General features: G+C 40.1%; 1 protein-coding gene across 2 annotated transcripts in view; it reads right to left on the bottom strand.

Annotated features, from left to right (window-relative positions):
- SMAD4 (SMAD family member 4) overlaps nucleotides 1-19969 on the bottom strand; it is a 61569-nt gene continuing 41600 nt past the window's right edge. Inside the window, exons 9-13 of one of the 2 annotated variants that reach the window (XR_009454210.1) lie at nucleotides 12835-13018; nucleotides 11206-11374; nucleotides 7857-7995; nucleotides 7210-7322; nucleotides 6149-6377 (exon numbers count right to left, since the gene is read on the bottom strand). Coding sequence is in view for 1 of the 2 variants with exons in the window: in XM_059707324.1 (XP_059563307.1) it covers nucleotides 6166-6377; nucleotides 7857-7995; nucleotides 11206-11374; nucleotides 12835-13018 (704 nt within the window). In the remaining variant the exon portion in view is untranslated. Of the gene's footprint in view, nucleotides 6378-7209; nucleotides 7323-7856; nucleotides 7996-11205; nucleotides 11375-12834; nucleotides 13019-19969 lie in introns of both variants that reach the window. The other variant, XM_059707324.1, reaches the window with a different exon arrangement.

Genomic DNA, 19969 nt, shown 5'->3' with positions numbered 1-19969 from the left:
TTTAATTGGCTTTCTCTTTTAATCAAAAACATACTTTGTTACAGAGTTCTCAGGAAAGGTTCAACTATTTGTTAGCCACAGACTTCACCCAGGGAGAAAGTATACAGAAAGCCACAGAGAACGCTTGGCACTTGAGCTGGCCGGTTTCCTCAAAGCAGAAGCTCAGCGTGGCTCCTCTGAGCTTTAGCGTAGCTGCCCTCCTCTGAGTTCAGGGGAGGAGGCAGAGCTGGGAAAGCCACGCCCAAATCTGTTCCAACCCCCAGCTACTTCCTCCAAATGGTTCTGCAGCCCACCAAGGTTTCATCAACAAGCATTCACACTTTTCCCTTACATCACATGTCTGAGGCACTGGCCAGAACCCAACACCTGGAGGAAGTCTGCCGACTCCATGTTTAGCCTTTTCACCAATTCAAACCCATGAGTCCTTCTATCAGTGACTAGCAGCCATAGCAACAGCAGCTGGTTCCATCCCTTCCTGCCCAGCTACCAGAGCTGGCCTCTACCAGGACTCCCCAACGCCCACCCTTGACCCAGCCCTAATGAAGGCTCTCAGGTCCTTGTAAAAGCCCAGTTCATTAGTTACACTCATCCACGATGGGCTGGAAGAGAACTCTGAAAGAAATGCTCCAGCCAAAAGTCTTCTAATTAAAATGGACTAAAAAGAGCCAAGAATAAAGTGAATAATCATCCACTATGTTTCAATGAGTTGTACAAACCATTTTAATTGATGCAGTTCAAAGGCATGTCCCTGTTCTAAGCATAGAAGAGTTAAAAAAACCAAAGACCCAAAGTAATGACCTCTACTATCATTAGGCATTTACAATCCATTTCAGTTAAACAAAAAAATTACCAGCACAGCCCTTAAGGGGATGCTGTCACACACATACCAACCCAAAAGTTAGAATGTCATGACTCAAAAAAAGCCTTACTAAGCCTCCAACAGAGACGAGGGGAAAATAAAATGAAGGCTTTCCCCCCCTCTCTATTTTTTTTTAAGTGTTTATGGCAGCCCCACGGTAGTGCTAGGCCTTTGGTTGAATTTAAGTCTTAGGGACGTATTATGTAACTTTCTGTCCATAGGAGAATAGTAATAAAATCTCAAGCCTAGGCTCATTCAAATAATGTAGAAACAAGTAAAAAGCCCCCTCAGACAGCAGAGCCAAGGGCAGGAAGAACTCTAACACTGCTGCAAGGTAGGCAAGGCCACTGACACTTCAGAGCTGGAAGAAAGCATCTAGTCCAACTCCCTCATTTTACAGATGAGGCAACTGAGGCCCAAAGAAGGTAAATGACTTGCCCAAGGTCACACATCAAATTGGTGGCAGAGCACAACTGGAGAGCCAGGAGTCATTCGTCTCAGGTTGAACAAGAGCACTGGCTCAGAGACCTACCGAGGAAGCATCTTAAACTGAAAACTATCCACATCCATAAGAGAAATGATTGTCTTCACTAGACTTATCTCCTCAGTCCTTCCTAGTTTAAAAAAAAAAAAAAAGAGGTTCATTCATTCACTCAAGTCTGATGGTAAAATCCCTGAAAACATCAGCAATTACTTTAGCTACTCCTTGGGGCAGGATATCAAACCCTCAAATCTCATAAAGGCACCTATAGGTCAAAAATATCTGTGGAGGAGGAAGGCCAGAGCATAGGGCTCAAAAGGAGACACCAAAACAAAACAAAAATGATCCTCTCCTTTTCCAAGCTTTGTTTTTGTTTTGTTTTGTTTTGTTTTGTTGGTGTCTTCTAGGCAAGGGTATTGCCTCTGGCTATTGATACCTAATTTCGTAACCCTGTAACCCCAATTTTTATGTGAGCAGCATTCAAGTGGAAGCAATGAAACCTTTTAAAAATCTTGCAAAGAGGGAAAATAGGAATATGACTCACTTCTCTCTGCCTCAACAACCTGAAACTGAGCAAGAATCAAGAAGCACTCGAAGCAGTCAAACGCCAAAGCACTGAAGGCCTTTCAGTCGTGTCCAGGAAGCTTCTCAGGTCCTGTCCCAGTTTGCCCTTGTAGTCGAAGAAATTTGTGTTAATAAGCGTGGTTATCTGGCTTCCTTGCCCAAGCAGCTGGGGAAGAAAAAATGAATCAGAAAGGGAAGAAGAGGTACTAGGGGAGGTACACTAACATCGCACAGCAAGTGTCACTGTCAGAGAGGGAGAAGATGGGGAGAGGGGAGGGGTAAAAACGAAACATTCAAAGCCACAGCAAGTCTGCAACCACTTGGTAAAGGCAAACAGCCCTGTCTACGCCCCCGTGAAGTTGGGGAAGAGAGCTAGGCACAAAAAGAAACATAGCCAGTATGTTCTCTGACCATATTAAATAACTCCATCAAAGAAATGGCTGAAATAAAAACGTCTTACTGCTTAAATAAGGCAAGTCTGGATTATGCAAACAATTCCATTTCACAACCATACAAGATAAACCACCTAGTAACACTGGGACAAGTGCTGGGGACAAGGCTGGGCTCGAGGATGCCGCTCTGAATAAGGCCACTAACTTTTTATATCCTTCCTAACATATCTGAAGAGAAATTTGCTAGCTGTCAGAAGAAAAAAAAAGGGAAAGGCTTGCACAAAAGATACTCCTAGCCTATTTCTATAATCTTGCAAAGGAGGATTGGGGCGATTATTTACAGTGAGCCACCTGCAAGATGATGCTTTCTGCCTCTAGAAGGAAAAAGAATGCATTTCTTCATTCTATTATCTGCTGGTCTTTGTCAAGCCCCATCTACAAAAGAGTTGTTAACTGACTTTACAGGCAATTGCTTTCAGATGCTCATTCACCTCCGTGACCTAAATTTACCCTTTTCCCAACTTGCTGTCCTTAAATAAAATGCCAGTAAGTGACTCAATGATAAAGGGAGCAAACTATAAAAACTATGAACAAAAAGGATTCTGCCCTACTCAGAATAAAATTGCTTCTTCCAAAAGACTCTCAAAACAGATGTAAACTAACCTGATTTTGCATAATAGCTAATGAGTGACAACTGTCAACCAGTCACCACCAAACCAGGAACAGAAATATCTCACGTTCTATTCTTTAACCTCCACAGATAGTGAAAGAGCAGCTTGGGAAAATGTACAACTTCCCTTCTCCAGATGGGCACAATAAAGAAGATGACTGCAATACACTTTTAAAATAAGACATTTATCATCTGCAAGACAGGACATTATATTTTGCCTTCAAAATTACTATTACAAACACCTCCCTTGACGCCACACCCTTCCCCACAAAAAATGGATTTTAAAAGCTACTAGGCATTCAGTTTACTCTGGTGTTTCAAGTATGGTTGTCCTTAAGCCAGACCACCAACCTGTAACCCTGCAGTGTTTCCAGGAGGAATGGAACGGGCGACCTATTTAGTCGGTCAATAAAAAGGAGCCATGCTTCTGGAAAAACAAGGTTATATGGCAGTGATTTCTTGTCATTATCTTTGTATACCAGGCGTAGCAGACTTTTACAAAGGAGACAGACTATATCTCACAAAAGAATCTACTCCCTGGAAAATAAAGGCAACACCATAAAGGATTCCCTTTGAGTATGAAAGGCACTGACCAATGTGGAACGGGCCTCACACTGGATGAAAAAGTACGTACTTGGTTCACCTCTCACTCAGCCTTCACTGAAATTTAACATTTTGAAAGTCTTTGACATATGAAATAGCTGAGAACACTCATTCAGAACCATATCCTTATAATAATCAGATTCTTAGAACTGCAGAAACTATTGTACCCCTAAATTGTAAACCTAGTGATTCCTTTATCTTACTCATTAAAGATGACTACATTTAAGAAATGGAAATACCATTTAACAACTAAGCTCTCAGGAATAACTGATCATAACATACTAGATGTTTTCTCAAAAGCATGTGATTGCATCTGGGTACAAATATAAAGCAATTAATAACTGCAAATACTTTTATGTACTTGTATGGCTCTTAGCAGAAAGCAACCAAGACAGGTGGCTAGGCCTGAAGACAAACTTCCTTGCAAATATTTTCCACAAATGATTACCAAGATTTCATGTTTCATTAAACATGAAAACCTTCCTTAAAATAGAAAAGGAGGCAATAGATTTTATCATAGCATGCTTATGGCTCTAGTCAAATAATCTGGATTTTTTTAAATATGCCATTCTAAAACTCTTCTCACTACTCCTACTCATTCACAGTAAAATGGGGTAACTAATTTCTATGAAACAATGATACCTTTTTAAAAATCTGGCAATAATACTTAAATCATCAAACTTTCACAGGTTGTAATGGGGTCTTTAACAAAAGGAGTTGTTAGTACTCAAGAGTACAAGTATGTTGGTAGAGAAATACTTTGAAAACAAAAGCCATGTAGCTCAGACCAAAATCTGTATTTGAATCACAGCAATAAGCTAACCCATTGGTTTCTAGGGTGGTCTTAAGCACACCTTCTGAGCAGGGAAGCTGAAGACTTGTTCATCTAGGCCGATATAGGGATAACAGCATGCGTAAGTGGTTCTCAAGCTTGGAACACACCTTAGAATCTTATTATGCTTAGAAAGGCCCTCCAAGCAGACGGTAGAAGTGTCTGAAAGACAATCCTTGATTTTATGCCACAGTATGTATTCTGTAGACAACCTACTTATCTTGGAGACAACCAGGCCTACTTTTGCTACAGTAAAATAAAACTTCAAAATACCAACTCTACGCTTGCTACCTCATGTCCCCGGGGCAGTCCCGGTAGAGCGAGGGGAAACCAAAGCTGCAGTGCTGGCTGCTGCCTGCCATTTCCTAGAAGGTGTCTCGCCACTGAGGTTGGACTCAAAAGTGCAAAAGGAAAAACTTAAAAATCAAACCTAGAATTCAACTTTGTATGTTGAGATTCGGTTTTATTTATGCTACTAGCTAAGTAAAAAGCATACATGTTGTGTCTGTGGTACAGTCAATACATTTGCAACTTTTCTACTTAAAATCTCTATACAAAGTCACCGCCAATTGATATGATCATTGATGGCAAAGGGCTTAGAAAAACCAAAAGGTATAAAAAGTCTGCAGTCTTGCCCCAAGATACAAAAACTGAATTTTAAACAATGTCATAGCATACATGATTTAAAGAGTATATGAAAAAGAAGTCACATCAAATCAAGTACAAAAATATCCAAACTGCCTATTATGAGCTGTAATGTTTCCATTAGTCCGCACAGGATCTGACATAGAACTTAGCAGTTTCCAAAATGCGCATCATTTACTCTAAGCACTGCCACCTTTGCAGAATGGAGAACTGGAGGAGTGACACTGCTTTTAGTGTTTTTAAAAATACAAAACCCTTCCCTATGAATTAATGAAGGAAAAAAATGGCTCTTCTAGGCTTCTTGGTAACCAACCCTGTGCCTGGAAATATAGACTACATCTACTGCTTAACAGGGAAAAGTTACACTACTCGAGAAATCGTTATCCAACTGGGATAACTATTGAACTTGTAAATGGTATTTCTTTGTCTGATAATTTTAAGGAATTCTCAGTATTCACAGAGATTAGTGTTTTGCCTTGGTGAAAAGAAAATGAAGTCGCAAGACAATCTGAATTGAAATCATCTTCACTAGTTTAACTTGCAGAAAATATATTTTGGATTAAAGATTATAATACATTACTGTCTTATTTTTAAACACAGAGTAAAGTTGCTCTTGGTAACATTAACTCACCCACATGGCACAATATTTTGGAGTAAAGTCTGCTCAACAATAACAACGTGCACACAAAATAACAGGTGAATTAACTTTGAGAACGTCTCTGCCTTTAAAATCAGTAATATTGAGTTTACTCTTTAGAATAGCACATATACCAATGTTCTGCATAGAAAAATGTCTAAGACATTTTAAAGGGCTAAATTTTCCAGGATTGGAATGATTCCTTCATATATAACTGGTGCAGTAAATTTAATAAGAATGTGTTTTTCCTGACCTTCAAGTTCTGAGCCATGCCCGAAAAGTTCTAAATGGGGCGGGGCGGGGGGGGGGGGTGTTAATCCAGTTTCTGTCTGCTAGGAGCAAGGCAGCAAAACATGTGTTCAACCCTTTATGAAAAGATAAAGCAGAACGAAAGTGATATATATCTTCAGATTATAAACAGGATTGTATGTTACAGTCCACCATCCTGACAATGAATGTTAAGGGCTCCAACAGTAAAGGTTTCAGTCTAAAGGTTGTGGGTCGGCAATAGGCATGGTGTGAAGTACTTCATCTAGGAGCTGAAGGGCCCGGTGTAAGTGAATCTCAATCCAGCAAGGCGTCTCCTTGATGCTCTGTCTTGGGTAATCCGGTCCCCAGCCTTTCACAAAGCTCATCCTGAGGATGCATAAGCGACGAAGGTCATCAACCCCGATCCCAGCAGCAGCTGACAAACCTAACAGAAAAGATTGGAAAGACATCAGGAGGACAGGCTGATCTCTTCCATTCTCCCTACATCTTACATTAATGACGTGACAGCTCTCTTTAATTCACTCTCCCCAGCATATAATTCTCTGTCCAAGTGCCAAGAAGTACAAATCTAAACTTTATCAACAGGGGCCGAAAACTTTTGGTTAAGACAATTTGCATTCCACCTGGATCGTCTGCCTACCACCAATTATAAAGTAAATTACTGCAATCTACCGACACCCCACCAATTTTTCTCTTTAGGAATGGAGGTGAAGGGATAAGAAGCAACTTGACTTTAAGGGGTAGTGCCATGTCCACAGGATGGTCATGCAAACTTCCTGTCTATCTAAACAGCTCAGTTCAGAGTAAGACATGACTAATAATGAAACAGTTAAGAGTCTTGGTTCCATTAAAGCTTCTTGGAAGACCCCGATGATGTCTGTCCATTGCACAATGTAACAGAGACTATGCAGCCACTCTATTAGGGCAGTAGATGAGAATGAGAACTTTACTATCTCTGGATTCTTCAGTAAAAGCATGTTTATAACATCAAAACTGGCAAATTAATGGTTAGATGCCTAAATTTTTAAAAAAATCAAATTCTGTAAATGAATATGCCTTATCTATCTCTAAATTGTAAACTCCTGAACATCAGTCATAATAGAGACTCTGCAGCTAATTTTCCAGTCAGAACATACAGGTCATATAGTCAATCTGCATTCACCAATATTACATGAACCTAGTGGGAGGAATCTGCATGTACTGTAGAGAAACCTGCAGGGACACTGCAGTTTTCTTCGCCAGTGTGATTTGCTTACCACACTGAAGAGGTTAAGAACAGGGGTTGAATGAATCACTAGTTATGCCTTCAGACGTGGAAGATGGGTGCCACGTGTTTCCATCATAAAAGTCTATAGTCAGGAGTTTAACTCTGCAGTAAAAAATTCCCCATCAGTGTGAAACCTGGCACACAGTTCAATTTTACCCTAAAATTAAAAAAAAGTCTACAAGTTATCAAAACACCACCCTCACTTAGTTTTCTCTCCATGCTTAGCATAGTTAAAAACACACACACACAAAAAAAAAACAGGAGGTGCCTAATTCTGAAATTGAAAATGCTTTCCTTCAACAATGAAGCCAAGCATGTCAGTGATAACAACCCACCCTGGTTGGTGAGACAGGAATTAAAGGCATCAACAGAAAAGGGGGAGGTGACCAATAATATAATAAAAAACCCTTTTCTTCCTTATCCCATACTCCCTTTTGACACAAAAGGAATAAAAATAGGTTCCTAGACAAAGGACAAATATTAAAAGAACAGTTTTCTGTAAATTCAAAAACATTATCCCAGTAATGAAAACTTTAATTTCTATTACTGTTTAAAGGAACTAACCAAATAAGTGAATCAATATAAAATGCCAGCTATTACACTTAAAAAAACCACACAAACCAAAAGCATACGTACTGATAGCCGGAGCTATGCCACCTACTGATCCCGGGCCAGGGATGTTTCCGGCCACGGCTGCTGCCTGGGCAGCTGCTGCAGCTTGTGCAGTGGCCGCCTGCTGCTGCATCTGACGATGACACTGCCGTAAATCAAAGACCTTTAAAAAAAAAGTGTAGGTTTAATGTTATGAGTCCATCAGAAAAGATTCCATACATCAAAAATCACTGCACAACTAATTGAAAACTTATAGCTTCATTTACCTCTCTTAAACTTAAAAATGTAAGTTTTTATGTACACTGTAATATAGGAAAGCTGGCCAAGTGACACACTTCACCATCAGGACAGCGGTGGTTGCTACATGCCTCTGAATCTTTGATCTAATTCAGCGTTGATCAGCATTATTGTCCCTGTGAAAAACAACTCCTTTGTGTAAAATAAAGTTAAGAAATCACCCCCACCCTTTCAAAACAAATTGCTATGAACTTTCTTTAGGTTGAATTGATGATCGTGGTCAGTTATACAGCCAACTTCTTTTATCATTCTAGTTATTTGGAGGAGTGTGATAAACAGCATGGTCACCATATTTTGCAAAATCTGCATTTTTAAAAAATGCATACTTTACTACATAAGAGCAAAATAACTTCTGTCTGGTAGACAGTATATATTCAACACTGTCATGTTCTGTTCATTCATGTCAAATGACAAATAATCCAAAGACTTCCAGTCAGGATGGAGGAGTAAGGTATACCTTCTCTCTCTGCTCCATTTACATGCAAAAGACAGGAAAACTATTTTTTTTTCCTTTTGTTTTTTTAAATTTAATTTAATTTTTTATTGCTTACAGTATTACAAAGGGAGGAAAACTATTAAAAGTTGATATGCTCGCCTGGCTGGTGTGGCACCGTGGTTGTCAACTATGAACCTGGAGGTCACGGTTTGACAGGGCACATGTCCAGGTTCCGAGCTCAATCCCCAGTGTGGGGCAGGGGCGTGAAGGAGGCAGCTGATCAATGACTCGCTCATCATGGATGTTTCTATCTCTCCCTCTCCCTTCTTCTCAAAATAAATAAAAATATATTTATAAAAATTGATATCCTCCAAGCCAGTCATATAATTCCTGTGGATATACCAGCAGGTGGCAATAGCCAAAACAATCCTGAAAAAGAACAAAGCTAGAGAATTCACACTTCCCAATTTCAAACCTTGCTGCAAAGCTACAGTAATCAAGGCAGAATAGTACTGTCATAAGGATACATACACAGATCAATGAAATACAATTGATAGCCTAGAAATAAGCCTTTACATTTAAAGTCAACTTAATTTCAGCAGGGGTATCAAGATAATTTGATAAGGGAATCAGTCTTTTGGACAAATGGTTGCTGAAACAACTGAATATTCTCATGCAGAAGAACGAAGCTGGATCAACATCCTTAAACTATGCACAAAAATTCACTAAGAATGTGTAATAGGCCTAAATTTAGAGCCAGAACTATAAAACCCTTAGGACAACCCACAGGAGTAATACATTTTCAGGACCTTGGAGTAGTCAATGGTTTCTTAGATATGACACCAAAAACACACTCATTCAAAGAATAGATAAACTCAAAGATATCAAAATGAACAACTTTGGTGTGGGTTGCAAATCATATCAAGAAAACGAAAGATAAGCTAAAGAACAAAAGAAAATATTTTCAAATTATATATCTGACAAGGGACTGATACCCAGAATATACAAAGAACTCTTACAATTCAATAATAAAAAGACAACCTAATTTAAAAAATGGACAAACGATCTAAGTAGACATTTCTCCAAACAAGACAGACAAATGACCAATAAGCACATGAAGAGATATTCAACATTATTAGCTATTAGGGAAATGCAAATCAAAAGCACCATGAGATACCACTTCACATCCACTAGGAAGGCTAAATAAAAAGGATACCAACAAGTGTTGATGAGCATATAGAGAATGGAAACCCTCCTATATATGTTGCTGGTGGAAATGTAAACGGCACTGCCACTTTTAAAAACAGTCTGCAGTCCCTCAAAAAGTTAAGCATGGAGTTACCTATGATCCTGCAATTCCACTCCTACTCATATATCCAAGAAAATGAAAACACACATCTACCTAAAAACGCCAATATGAATGTTCATAGCAGCATTATTCCTAGTAGCCAAAAAGTGGAAACAACCCATAGTCCACCAAATGATGGTGGATAAATCCACAGTGGACAGCAGGTACTTGGGGTCCCAGGACCTCAAACAGGAGGTGCAGAGGACGGAAATTTAGCTTCTTCGAATAAAATGCAAAGAGACAACAGCCAGGCTCTCTGAGGTCTATAAAGGGGCATCTGCCCATGAATCAAGTGCTGTAATGTAATTACCTTACAGCTAATTCAGAAATGCACTTAGGCATGAAGTCTTGCCCAGGGCAGAGGTAAGCATCAGAAAGACCTCTGCCACAGGGCTTAGGCCCTGAGCAGACCCAGGGGACTGGAACTCAACTTCCTCAAGGGACGCAATTCCTCTCCATTCTAAATATACAAGTAGGCTCTGACATGTGGACCCCCGGGTACCAGGCTAAGGCAGAATTGTTCCAAAGGGAGAAACCATGACAGGAAGTAAACACAAAAAATAAGCCCTGGCCCGCGTGGCTCAGCTGGATGAGCGTCATCCTGTGTCCTGGAGGGGCATGGGTTCGATTCCTGTTAGGGTAACTGCGGAAGGCAGCTGATCTCTGTTTCTCTCTCACATCAATGCTTCTTTCTCTCTCCCTTCCTCTCTCTCTAAAATCAATTAAAACATTAAAAAATGTATATATATTTGGCTATCTAATGACAACAATATTTCTCTTTCAAACTGTTTTTTATCAAAGTAAATTGAGTTGAATATGTAATAATTACTAAAAAATACCTTAGGCTTAAATTGAAAAATGACAGAGCAAATAACTGGTTTAATTCCAAAGTAACTAACTTAAAAAAAACCTACTGTTGGATTTTCCATTTCTCAGGTTCTTAATTCAAAAACCAATTAATATTAGAATTTCCTTTCATAAAATCCTAAAGATTGGCTAAGATGGAATTCCAAAATCTTACATATTTTCAACTAAAGAATATGCTTGGTAGTTTCACTCAAATGTTTTCAAAAGCCTGTGTGTTAGTCTAAAACATTTAATAAATTTGCTACTAAAATAATAGGGCATGAATGTAATCACAAAACGAGATAACCAGCTGTGTCAATAAATGCCCCCAAGGAAATGTGTTTTAAAAACAAACATAATTTCTGAGATTTAATACATAAAAAGACATTTTTCTTCTCCTCCCGTCTGCATCTCAATTCTTATATTTACGGAGAACTTCCACTAACCTTTATATACGCACTTGGGTAGATCTTATGAACAGCATCTCCAGGTGCACGCCCAGCTTCTCTGTCTAAGTAGTAACTCTGTACAAAGACTGCATGGTCACTGAGGCACCTGACCCAAACATCACCTTCACCTTTACATTCCAATTGTACACCTTTGCCTATGTGCAACCTTAGGGAGAAAAAGGAAATTATATTTTATTTTTATAAGTATTAAAAAATACATATTAGAATACCCAATATTGAAAAATTAAAAAGGACTTTATGTAACACCACAACCAAAAGATCACCATTGTTAATTTTTTGTATATTTAGTTCCTTTTTAAGTATCTTATTCATATATAAAAATGATGGGCATATATATAATGCTTAGTATGTATCAGAAATATTTAACATAAATTCTCACTGAACTCTCACAATTCCATGACCTAAATATTAGTATTTTATAAATGACTAAACTAAGGCTTATAGCTACACTGTCCAAACTGATAGCCACTAGCTACTTACTATAAGTGACTATTTAATTTAATTAAAAATAATTTGAAAATTAAGCTAATCACATGACTACATTTTAAGCGCTCAAAGTTACACATGGCTAGTGGCTACAGTACTGGACAACACAGATACAAACCCTTCCCTTCATCACAGACGTTTCCATTAGACAGCACCGGCTTAGGGACCAGGTGATTTGCCAGACACACAGCTAGCGATAGAGCCAAGATTATGTATTTACACACACACATTTTCTTAGAGTTGAGATTACAAAGTACCTAACACTGTGTATGTTTTCCTATAATATTTCATCTTAAACATTTACATGTGATTATAAACATTTACAGCTTAATGACTGCATAAAAATAAAAGTTTATCAAATGTACTCAACCACTTCCCTTTTATTGTTTCCCAATATTATAAATAACACTTGCAGACCCATGTCTTCATTTTATATTATTTCCTTTCAATATATGTGTAGAACATATGGTCTTGTTACTATTCAAAACAGGAATGTCACTTACAAACAAAACTATCTTAAAGAAGATGTGGCACAATGGAATATTATGCAGTAACAAAAACGAATAAAACCTTTCCATTTCTGACAACATGGGTATTATGCTAAGTAAAATAAGTCAGACAAAAAAGACAAATATCATATGATTTCACTTATATGTGGAATTGAAAAACAAAACAAAATAAAAACAGATTCTTAGAAACAAAGACCAACAGGATGGTTACCAGGAAGGAGGGTGCAGAGGGCTGGGTGAAAAGAGGAAGGGGAATTTAGTTAATAATATTGTGATGTTTAACATGATTGATTACTAGAATTAGTGGGGCGATCACACTGTAAGGTATAAAAATGTCGAGTCACTATACTGTACACCTGAAACTAATATAACCAAGATTGTATACCAACTTTACATAAATTTAAAAAATAAATTTTTTAAAAGATCATTTTTTTCATATTTTAAATAACAAACATCTACAATACAAGTGGAATGCTTACTGATTCTGAATTTTCAAGATGACCTTTATTCTTTTTTCCTAGTGAAACGCACATTATCTACACTGAGAAATATAATTGACTAAAAGGCAATATAGTGTACTCAACTTTTAAAATACATATACAATCAATACCTTGCCCTCTCAATGGCTTCTGTCCTGTGGACATTGGAGAGTTGACCCAAGCAAAAGCGATCTCCTCCAGAAGGGTCCACATATCCATCAACAGTAACAATAGGGCAGCTAGACGGAACCTTAAATGTCTCTCCTACTTGAACGTCCATTTCAAAGTAAGCGATGGAACACCAATACTCAGGAGCTAGAGGAGACAAATGGGAGCAAACGTCACTCCATCAGGCAAAGCTTTCCCTAAAATAAAGGCTGAAGGGACAGGAGAGGAATCTGAAAAGCACCCAAAAGAATTTGATAAAATGACGATGCTTTAAATATCTAGGCTTTTCCTGTCTTCTATTTTTCAGCTCAGTGCCTAGCATTCTTGAAACTCTAGTCATTTTTAAAATCTTGATTTTGGTTCTTACCTCAAAAGACCCAGTCAACTGAGAATTCAAAGAACAAAAGTAATCAGGGCAGAAAATAAATTATTTTACCATCGTATTTCATTTCACTGCACATATTTTCTTTCCTTTTTTAATTTTTAAAAAATTGATTTAGAAAGAGGGAGAGAGAGAGAGAGAGAGAGAGAGAGGGGCACTAATTTGTTGTTCCTCTTATATTTATGCATTCATTGGTTGATTCTTTTTTTTTCTTTTTTTTAATATATATTTTATTGATTTTTTACAGAGAGGAAGGGAGAGAGATAGAGAATTAGAAACATCGATGAGAGAGAAACATCGATCAGCTGCCTCCTGCACATCTCCCACTGGGGATGTGCCCGCAACCAAGGTACATGCCCTTGATCGGAATCGAACCTGGGATCTTTCAGTCCGCAGGCCGACGCTCTATCCACTGAGCCAAACCGGTTTCAGCCATTGGTTGATTCTTGCATGTGCCCTGACAGGGGATCAAACCTGCAGCCATGGTGTATCTGGACAATGATCTAACCACTAAGACAGACTAAACTTTTCTTTCTTTCTTTTTTTTAAAAATATATTTTATTGATTTTTTTACAGAGGAAGGGAGAGGGATAGATAGTTAGAAACATCGATGAGCGAGAAACATCGATCAGCCGCCTCCTGCACACCCCCCACTGGGGATGTGCCTGCAGCCAAGGTACATGCCCTTGACAGGAATCAAACAACCTGAGATTTTGTACACTCACCAAGTAAATACAAGTCTACAGAGCATCTAATGCATGCTCATCGCATCCTGTACACTGGCATAAAAAAAGAGAAGATAAATATACTAAAATGAAGGAGGAAAGAACAACATCTGAATCAGAAAGTATGTAAAGCATCAGTGGATAGAGCATCGCAGGCCAATGCTCTATCCACTGAGCCAAACCGGTTAGGGCTAAACTTTTCTTTTTCTTAAACACACTGACTTAAAGACATATTTCAGAGAATATTATCGAAAACATCAATCCATAGCATATTTTTCTAGTTCCCTAATTGACTGTAAGGACCCAAGCTAGTCAGCCATTCACACCAGAGTCAAGGTTAATTACACTCTAACTAGACAGCTGCTATGAGCAGGAATTCTCAATTGTCTCTTGGCTGAAAGGTCATTTGTTGTATCTCTTAGTGAAGTGAAGTCAAGTTAACTACTACAATTTTAACGCTGAAGATGGATTTAGTGCAGCGGTTCTCAACCTGTGGGTCTCGAACCCTTTGGCGGTCGAACGACCCTTTCACAGGGGTCGCCTAAGACCATCCTGCATATCAGATATTTACATGACGATTCATAACAGTAGCAACATTACAGTAATGAAATAGCAACGAAAATAATTTTATGGTTGGGTCACAACATGAGGAACTGTATTTAAAGGGCCAGAAGGTTGAGAACCACTTATTTAGTGTATTCATTTGAACAACAACAAATGATTTAAAATAATTGTGAATGATTAGAGGAAAAAGGAGGCACTACTTGGTTGGGTTTGTAAAGTTTTCTGCTGATTAACCAATTAGTTATATGCACATCAATGTGCTATTTATGAACTGATTGGACTAAAACTTAAAGCAATAAAACTTTTAACAATCTGAAAGGATAGAAAAATAGATCTTTTTAACTCCCTCTCTAAAAATCTTAAAATGAAGTATAACTGATGCTTAAAATACATTTTTTTAAAACCTTGTATTCTGCCCTAACAGGTTTGGTTCAGTGGATAGAGCATCAGCTTGCGGACTCAAGGATCCCAGGTTCGATTGCAGTCAAGGGCATGTACCTTGGTTGGGGGCACATCCCCAGTAGGGAGTGTGCAGGAGGCAACTGATCATGGTTTCTCTCTCATCGATGTTTCTAACTCTCTATCCCTCTCCCTTCCTCTCTGTAAAAAGTCAGTAAAATATATTTTAAAAAAATAAAAATCATCATTAAAAACCTTGTATTCTATGTATCTAATTGATTTTTAAAATGTTGTCAAGGAAGAAAATACTTTCCAATGAAGAATTAATAAAACAGACCATGAAGATACAAAAAACAAAATTTCAAATGTTTTTTCAAACAGATCAAATCAACTAATCGTGAATACAAACATTCCTTTAAATTTTGTATTATCATTACAACATGAAAACTAGTGACATAAAGTGCCTTATTAAAAATCCCATTTTGAAATATTTATGAAGTTATTCCTTAGAGTAAAAGTCTTCAGTAAAGATCACATTCTGCTATGAACCAGAAGCTTCAGCAAACACCTGGCAGGCATGCTGCGTGAAGCTAAACTAGAGGTTCTCAAAGCCAACAGACCAAGCACCCATGCTCTGGCAGCTAACACCAGTAACAGCCCGGAAAAGAGGTCTTGACACAATGAGTCCAAAAAGTAAATTTCGTTACAAACAATGCCCTGAAGTCATGAATGTTTACAACAACGATTAAATAAAATGAGGTGCAAATACATGCCTTTCCTAGTTCACACTGAAGAACAGTATCCAGAAGGAAAGTTCCATCGTGAGCAACGTTTTTCATGAGAGTCAACTCAGGGTGGGGAAAAGGAGTTGTAAAATCTTCTTGTTTAAATAAAAAAACATACTGTTATCATGAACTGCAATATCTGTACTTGCACTTAAACGTATTTTATTATTTTCCAGTCACCAAGGGTTTTTTGTTTGTTTCCCTAATATTTCACACACCACACAACAAGGACGGTTACGGGAAGCTACACTCTGAAAGGCTGGCCCGCTCAGCTGGCAAGAAGAGATGTACCACAAACCAGGAATGAAAAATGACCATCCATCATGAAGAGGGCAGGAGGCCTAAGAAAGCAGGAGGAAGGTGGCTCCTGCCTGTGAGGACAGAGAGGGCCAGAGGTCATCTAAATGGGTTCCAGGGAACTTGGCAGTGCTGGGATACCGCACACCGTGTGAGAGCTTTTCTATCCCACTCCAAATTTGTTAACCAGATGAGAGGGAACATTCTTACTTTTAAAACAGGAGCAGGTCCTAAGAATTCATTAAGTTCATTAGGCATTTCTAGATCTCTCTTTGCTCTTTTGCTCCAAGAACCAAATGCCATATAAGTGACAAGCCTGCAACTTCACCAAGTTACCATCACCACAGGCTGAAGTCACTCAGTCAGAGAGCACTTTCTTTTTTTAAAAAAAATATATATTTTATTGATTTTTTACAGAGAGGAAGATAGAGGGATAGAGAGTTAGAAACATCGATGAGAGAGAAACATCGATCAGCTGCCTCTTACACACCTCCTACTGGGGATGTGCCTGTAACTGAGGTACATGCCTTTGGCCGGAATCGAACCTGGGACCTTTCAGTCCACAGGCTGATGCTCTATCCACTGAGCCAAACCAGCTAGGGCAGAGAGCACTTTCTTAATGCCCCAACTCCTTTCAAAGGCAGTGGGGCTGTTCTCTGCCCACTGTGCGGACCCTTGTTCCCAAAGTAGTGAAGTTGGGTGCTCATCACTGGCCAGAGAAAAGGTTGTAAAAGGCTTAGTTAACAATATGAAACTTTTTTTACAATATGAGAACTTAGCTAAATATGCTTTGTAATGGGGAAACATAAAGCACAGTTTTGTCAAACAAATGCTGTTCAATTATAATGGAAAATCTACATCTCCAAGGCATTATCTCTAATTTCTGAAATCAAGTCATTCAAGAAAATATTTTTAAATTTGGTTAACCTTTTTAGAAGTTAGAAACTTGGATGAAGCACCTAAGACATTCATTATGAATTATTCTTTATATTAGTTAGATCTGAATGAGATGCCCTGTGAGAATCTTTTATGACACATAAAAGTCCTCTCGCCGGTGTGGCTCAGTTGGCGTGTCGTCCTGTACACTGACAGGTCTGGGGGTCAGGGCACATGCCCAGGTTTTGGGTTCAATCCTTAGTCTCTCTAGGTGTGTACAGAAGGCAACTGATCTAAATTTTTCTCTCACATTGATGTTTCTCTCTCTCTCTCTCCCCCCCCCCCCCCCACAATCAATAAACATATCCTTGCATGAGGCTTAAAAAGAAAAGAAATGCTGAGTGGAGTAGATATTACATGGTGAGGAGAAGGGCAATATGACTGTAAGCCTTCTCAATAGGGAGATCAGGTGCTCTCCCCCCGTGGTGCAGCCCAGGCCTTTCCCTACCCTCTCTCCCTGCCTCACCCCCACCCCAGCCAGAACCCAAGTACCCAGGTTGCTGAACCCAGGTTTGGTCTGACCCCACCGGTCAGACACCTGGTGCAGTTCCCACCGCCTACAGCATATTTGGTGCCACGTGACTTGCCTGCTGGCAGATTCCAAGGCACATGCATGGTCCACCTGGCCCAGGAAGACGCCATCACTCCTTGTATTTCAGCTCCAGGCCCAGATGAGGAAAAAACAGCCAACGCTGACAGCAGGACCAGCTGCACTGAATACTGACCCCCTGCCCTGGTGCCTGCCTATCAATCATTGGAGACCACAACCCTGAAAGGATACACCTGAAGAACTGCGTGTATCCTACTAAGATCTTTCCCTGGGACCTCCCCAAAAATCTCTGCCTTCAAACGCTTAAGATGGAGGACCCAGTGCGCTCTCCCTCCCTGGAGCACACCTGTCCTTTCCTCTCTCCCTACCCACCCAGGTACATTACCATCAGCTTCCTCACTCCCAAGCTCCAAGGGCCCTTCCCTTACCTCTGGAACTTGTGCCTAAGCCCATTTCTTCTAGATATTACTTCTACCTCTGTAATTTGCCCAATAAATGTCCTCTTACCAAAAATAAAAAAATAGGGAGATCAGTTAGAATATTCTTTTAACAGTTCAAGAGGAAAATAAAGGTTGTGAGGTAAAACTGCTCTAGGGCCCATTAGTGTTCACAGCCTTCTCTGGGTTCCGACCAGCTGACTCCATTAAAGGTGTGTGGGCAGAGCTGGTCCCCTCCTGCAACCATTTGGACAAGAGACCTTTCAGGATCATCCTCACCATTGAGTCCCTTCCTATTACTCTCAAAGACAGAGGCCTTCCTGCCAGTGCAGAACTACAGATGGATGGCTCAGAACTAGTTAATGCTGTTCCCTCACCACCACAAGCTCTTAGGCCCCAACATCGGTTCTAGCCTGAGAAGAATGAAGTAAAGCTAACATGAGGACAAAAGTGATTGCAGGATATCAAATTGAGTTCGCAGAACTAGCTAAATGCCACCACTCCCAACCCCACACACTGTTCCATCTAGGGTAGGTCTTTCTTCAGAGCCCTGATTACCCTCATTCCTGTAGATCACCTTCCACTAAGCCTTACGAAGACTGACACCACACCCCATCCCATGACCCCCAAATTGCCAGAGGTCACTATTAACTCTCAAGGATGCTGCCTCGAAACCAGCAAAAGCTCTCATTCTTAAGATTCTAGGTATTCCCTTCTGATCACAATATATTTATTCAGAAACAAAATTAAGATTCTGATCAATGACTTCAATTCTATAATTTCAAATACAAAAAAAACCAAACTACTAAACCAGACTGTTTAGGGATGCAGTCATCACTTTCAAAGAGTAAAAAAAAAAAAAAAAAAAATACGGTTCCTGGTTGACGCTCAACCACTTAGCCACACTGGCCAGACTACAGTTCATTTTTAATCAAATTAATAAATAATACCGGGAAAACTAAGATGGCGGCATAGGTAAACACCGGGAAATTGCTGCCTCCCACAACAACTTCAAAAATACAACAAAAAGACAAAAGGACATCATACAGAACTACAGGAAGGCTGGCTGAGTGGAAATTCTACAACTAGAAGGAAAGAAAAGCACACTGAGAGCCAAGAAGCTGAGGAAGTAAAGTGCAGAGGTACGGAGGCTCCAGCGCGCGCTCGGAAAGGGGCTGGCACCTGAGGACGAGGCTGTCTTTTTGAATCGGGAGGGAGTCACAAGCTCCCGACTGCTCTGAACTCCGGTTCCGGGAAGTCTCTGGGGACCCAGGACTCATACGGGGAGAAACTGGACTGTCTGGCAGCGGGCAGAACTCTGAACTTGAGGGCAGCCTGGCAGCGGGCAGAACTCTGAACTTGAGGGCAGCTTTCCCTCAGAGGTGCTTGCGGCAATTATCGGGACACTGACATGCGCGGCCCCTTAGGGCAGGGCTGAGGATCCGCCATAGCTGCTGGCTCCGCCCTTTGATTCCCTGAGACCCCGCCCCACCCAGGCTGTGGCAGAGGCTTTTGCATATGAATGCCCTGGCCCTTTGCAACCTGAAAATTGCCTAACAAATTGCAGCTGGGCCAGACAGACCCAGAACTTCCAAGAGAAGGCCCAAGGCCCCACAGCAGCTTGCATTGCTTCACAGCTGGGCCTCATCAGGGTACCTCCAAACTCCAAAAAAGGAAGGGGAATCTGCAGTTCTCTTCGTAGCTCCTGCCAGGTAACCTCAGGCAGAGGCTAAATTAGCACCTCCTCAGATCCAAGAGCCAGTGTACCCAGTGGTCAGAGGGGGACCATCCAGATTACAACTCCTCAGATCCATAAGGGACACACTCAGGGGACAGACTCAGTGAGCACCAAAGCCCCACTGAAGCAAGTCTTGCCCCAGAAGGGTGTCTTCAGCACAGAAGTTCTCCACTGCAGACACAGCTGATTCTCACTGCCAATTGGCCTGGAGGTCAATTCCTCCCAGTGATACCTACAACAATCAAGGCATAACTACAACAAGACTGTGCACAAAGCCCACAAGGG

The sequence above is a fragment of the Myotis daubentonii genome, chromosome 8, assembly GCF_963259705.1.
Source record: "Myotis daubentonii chromosome 8, mMyoDau2.1, whole genome shotgun sequence".
NCBI lineage: Eukaryota > Metazoa > Chordata > Mammalia > Chiroptera > Vespertilionidae > Myotis > Myotis daubentonii.
Note: the sequence above shows the minus strand (reverse complement) of the source record. Positions and strands in the feature narration are given on the sequence as shown.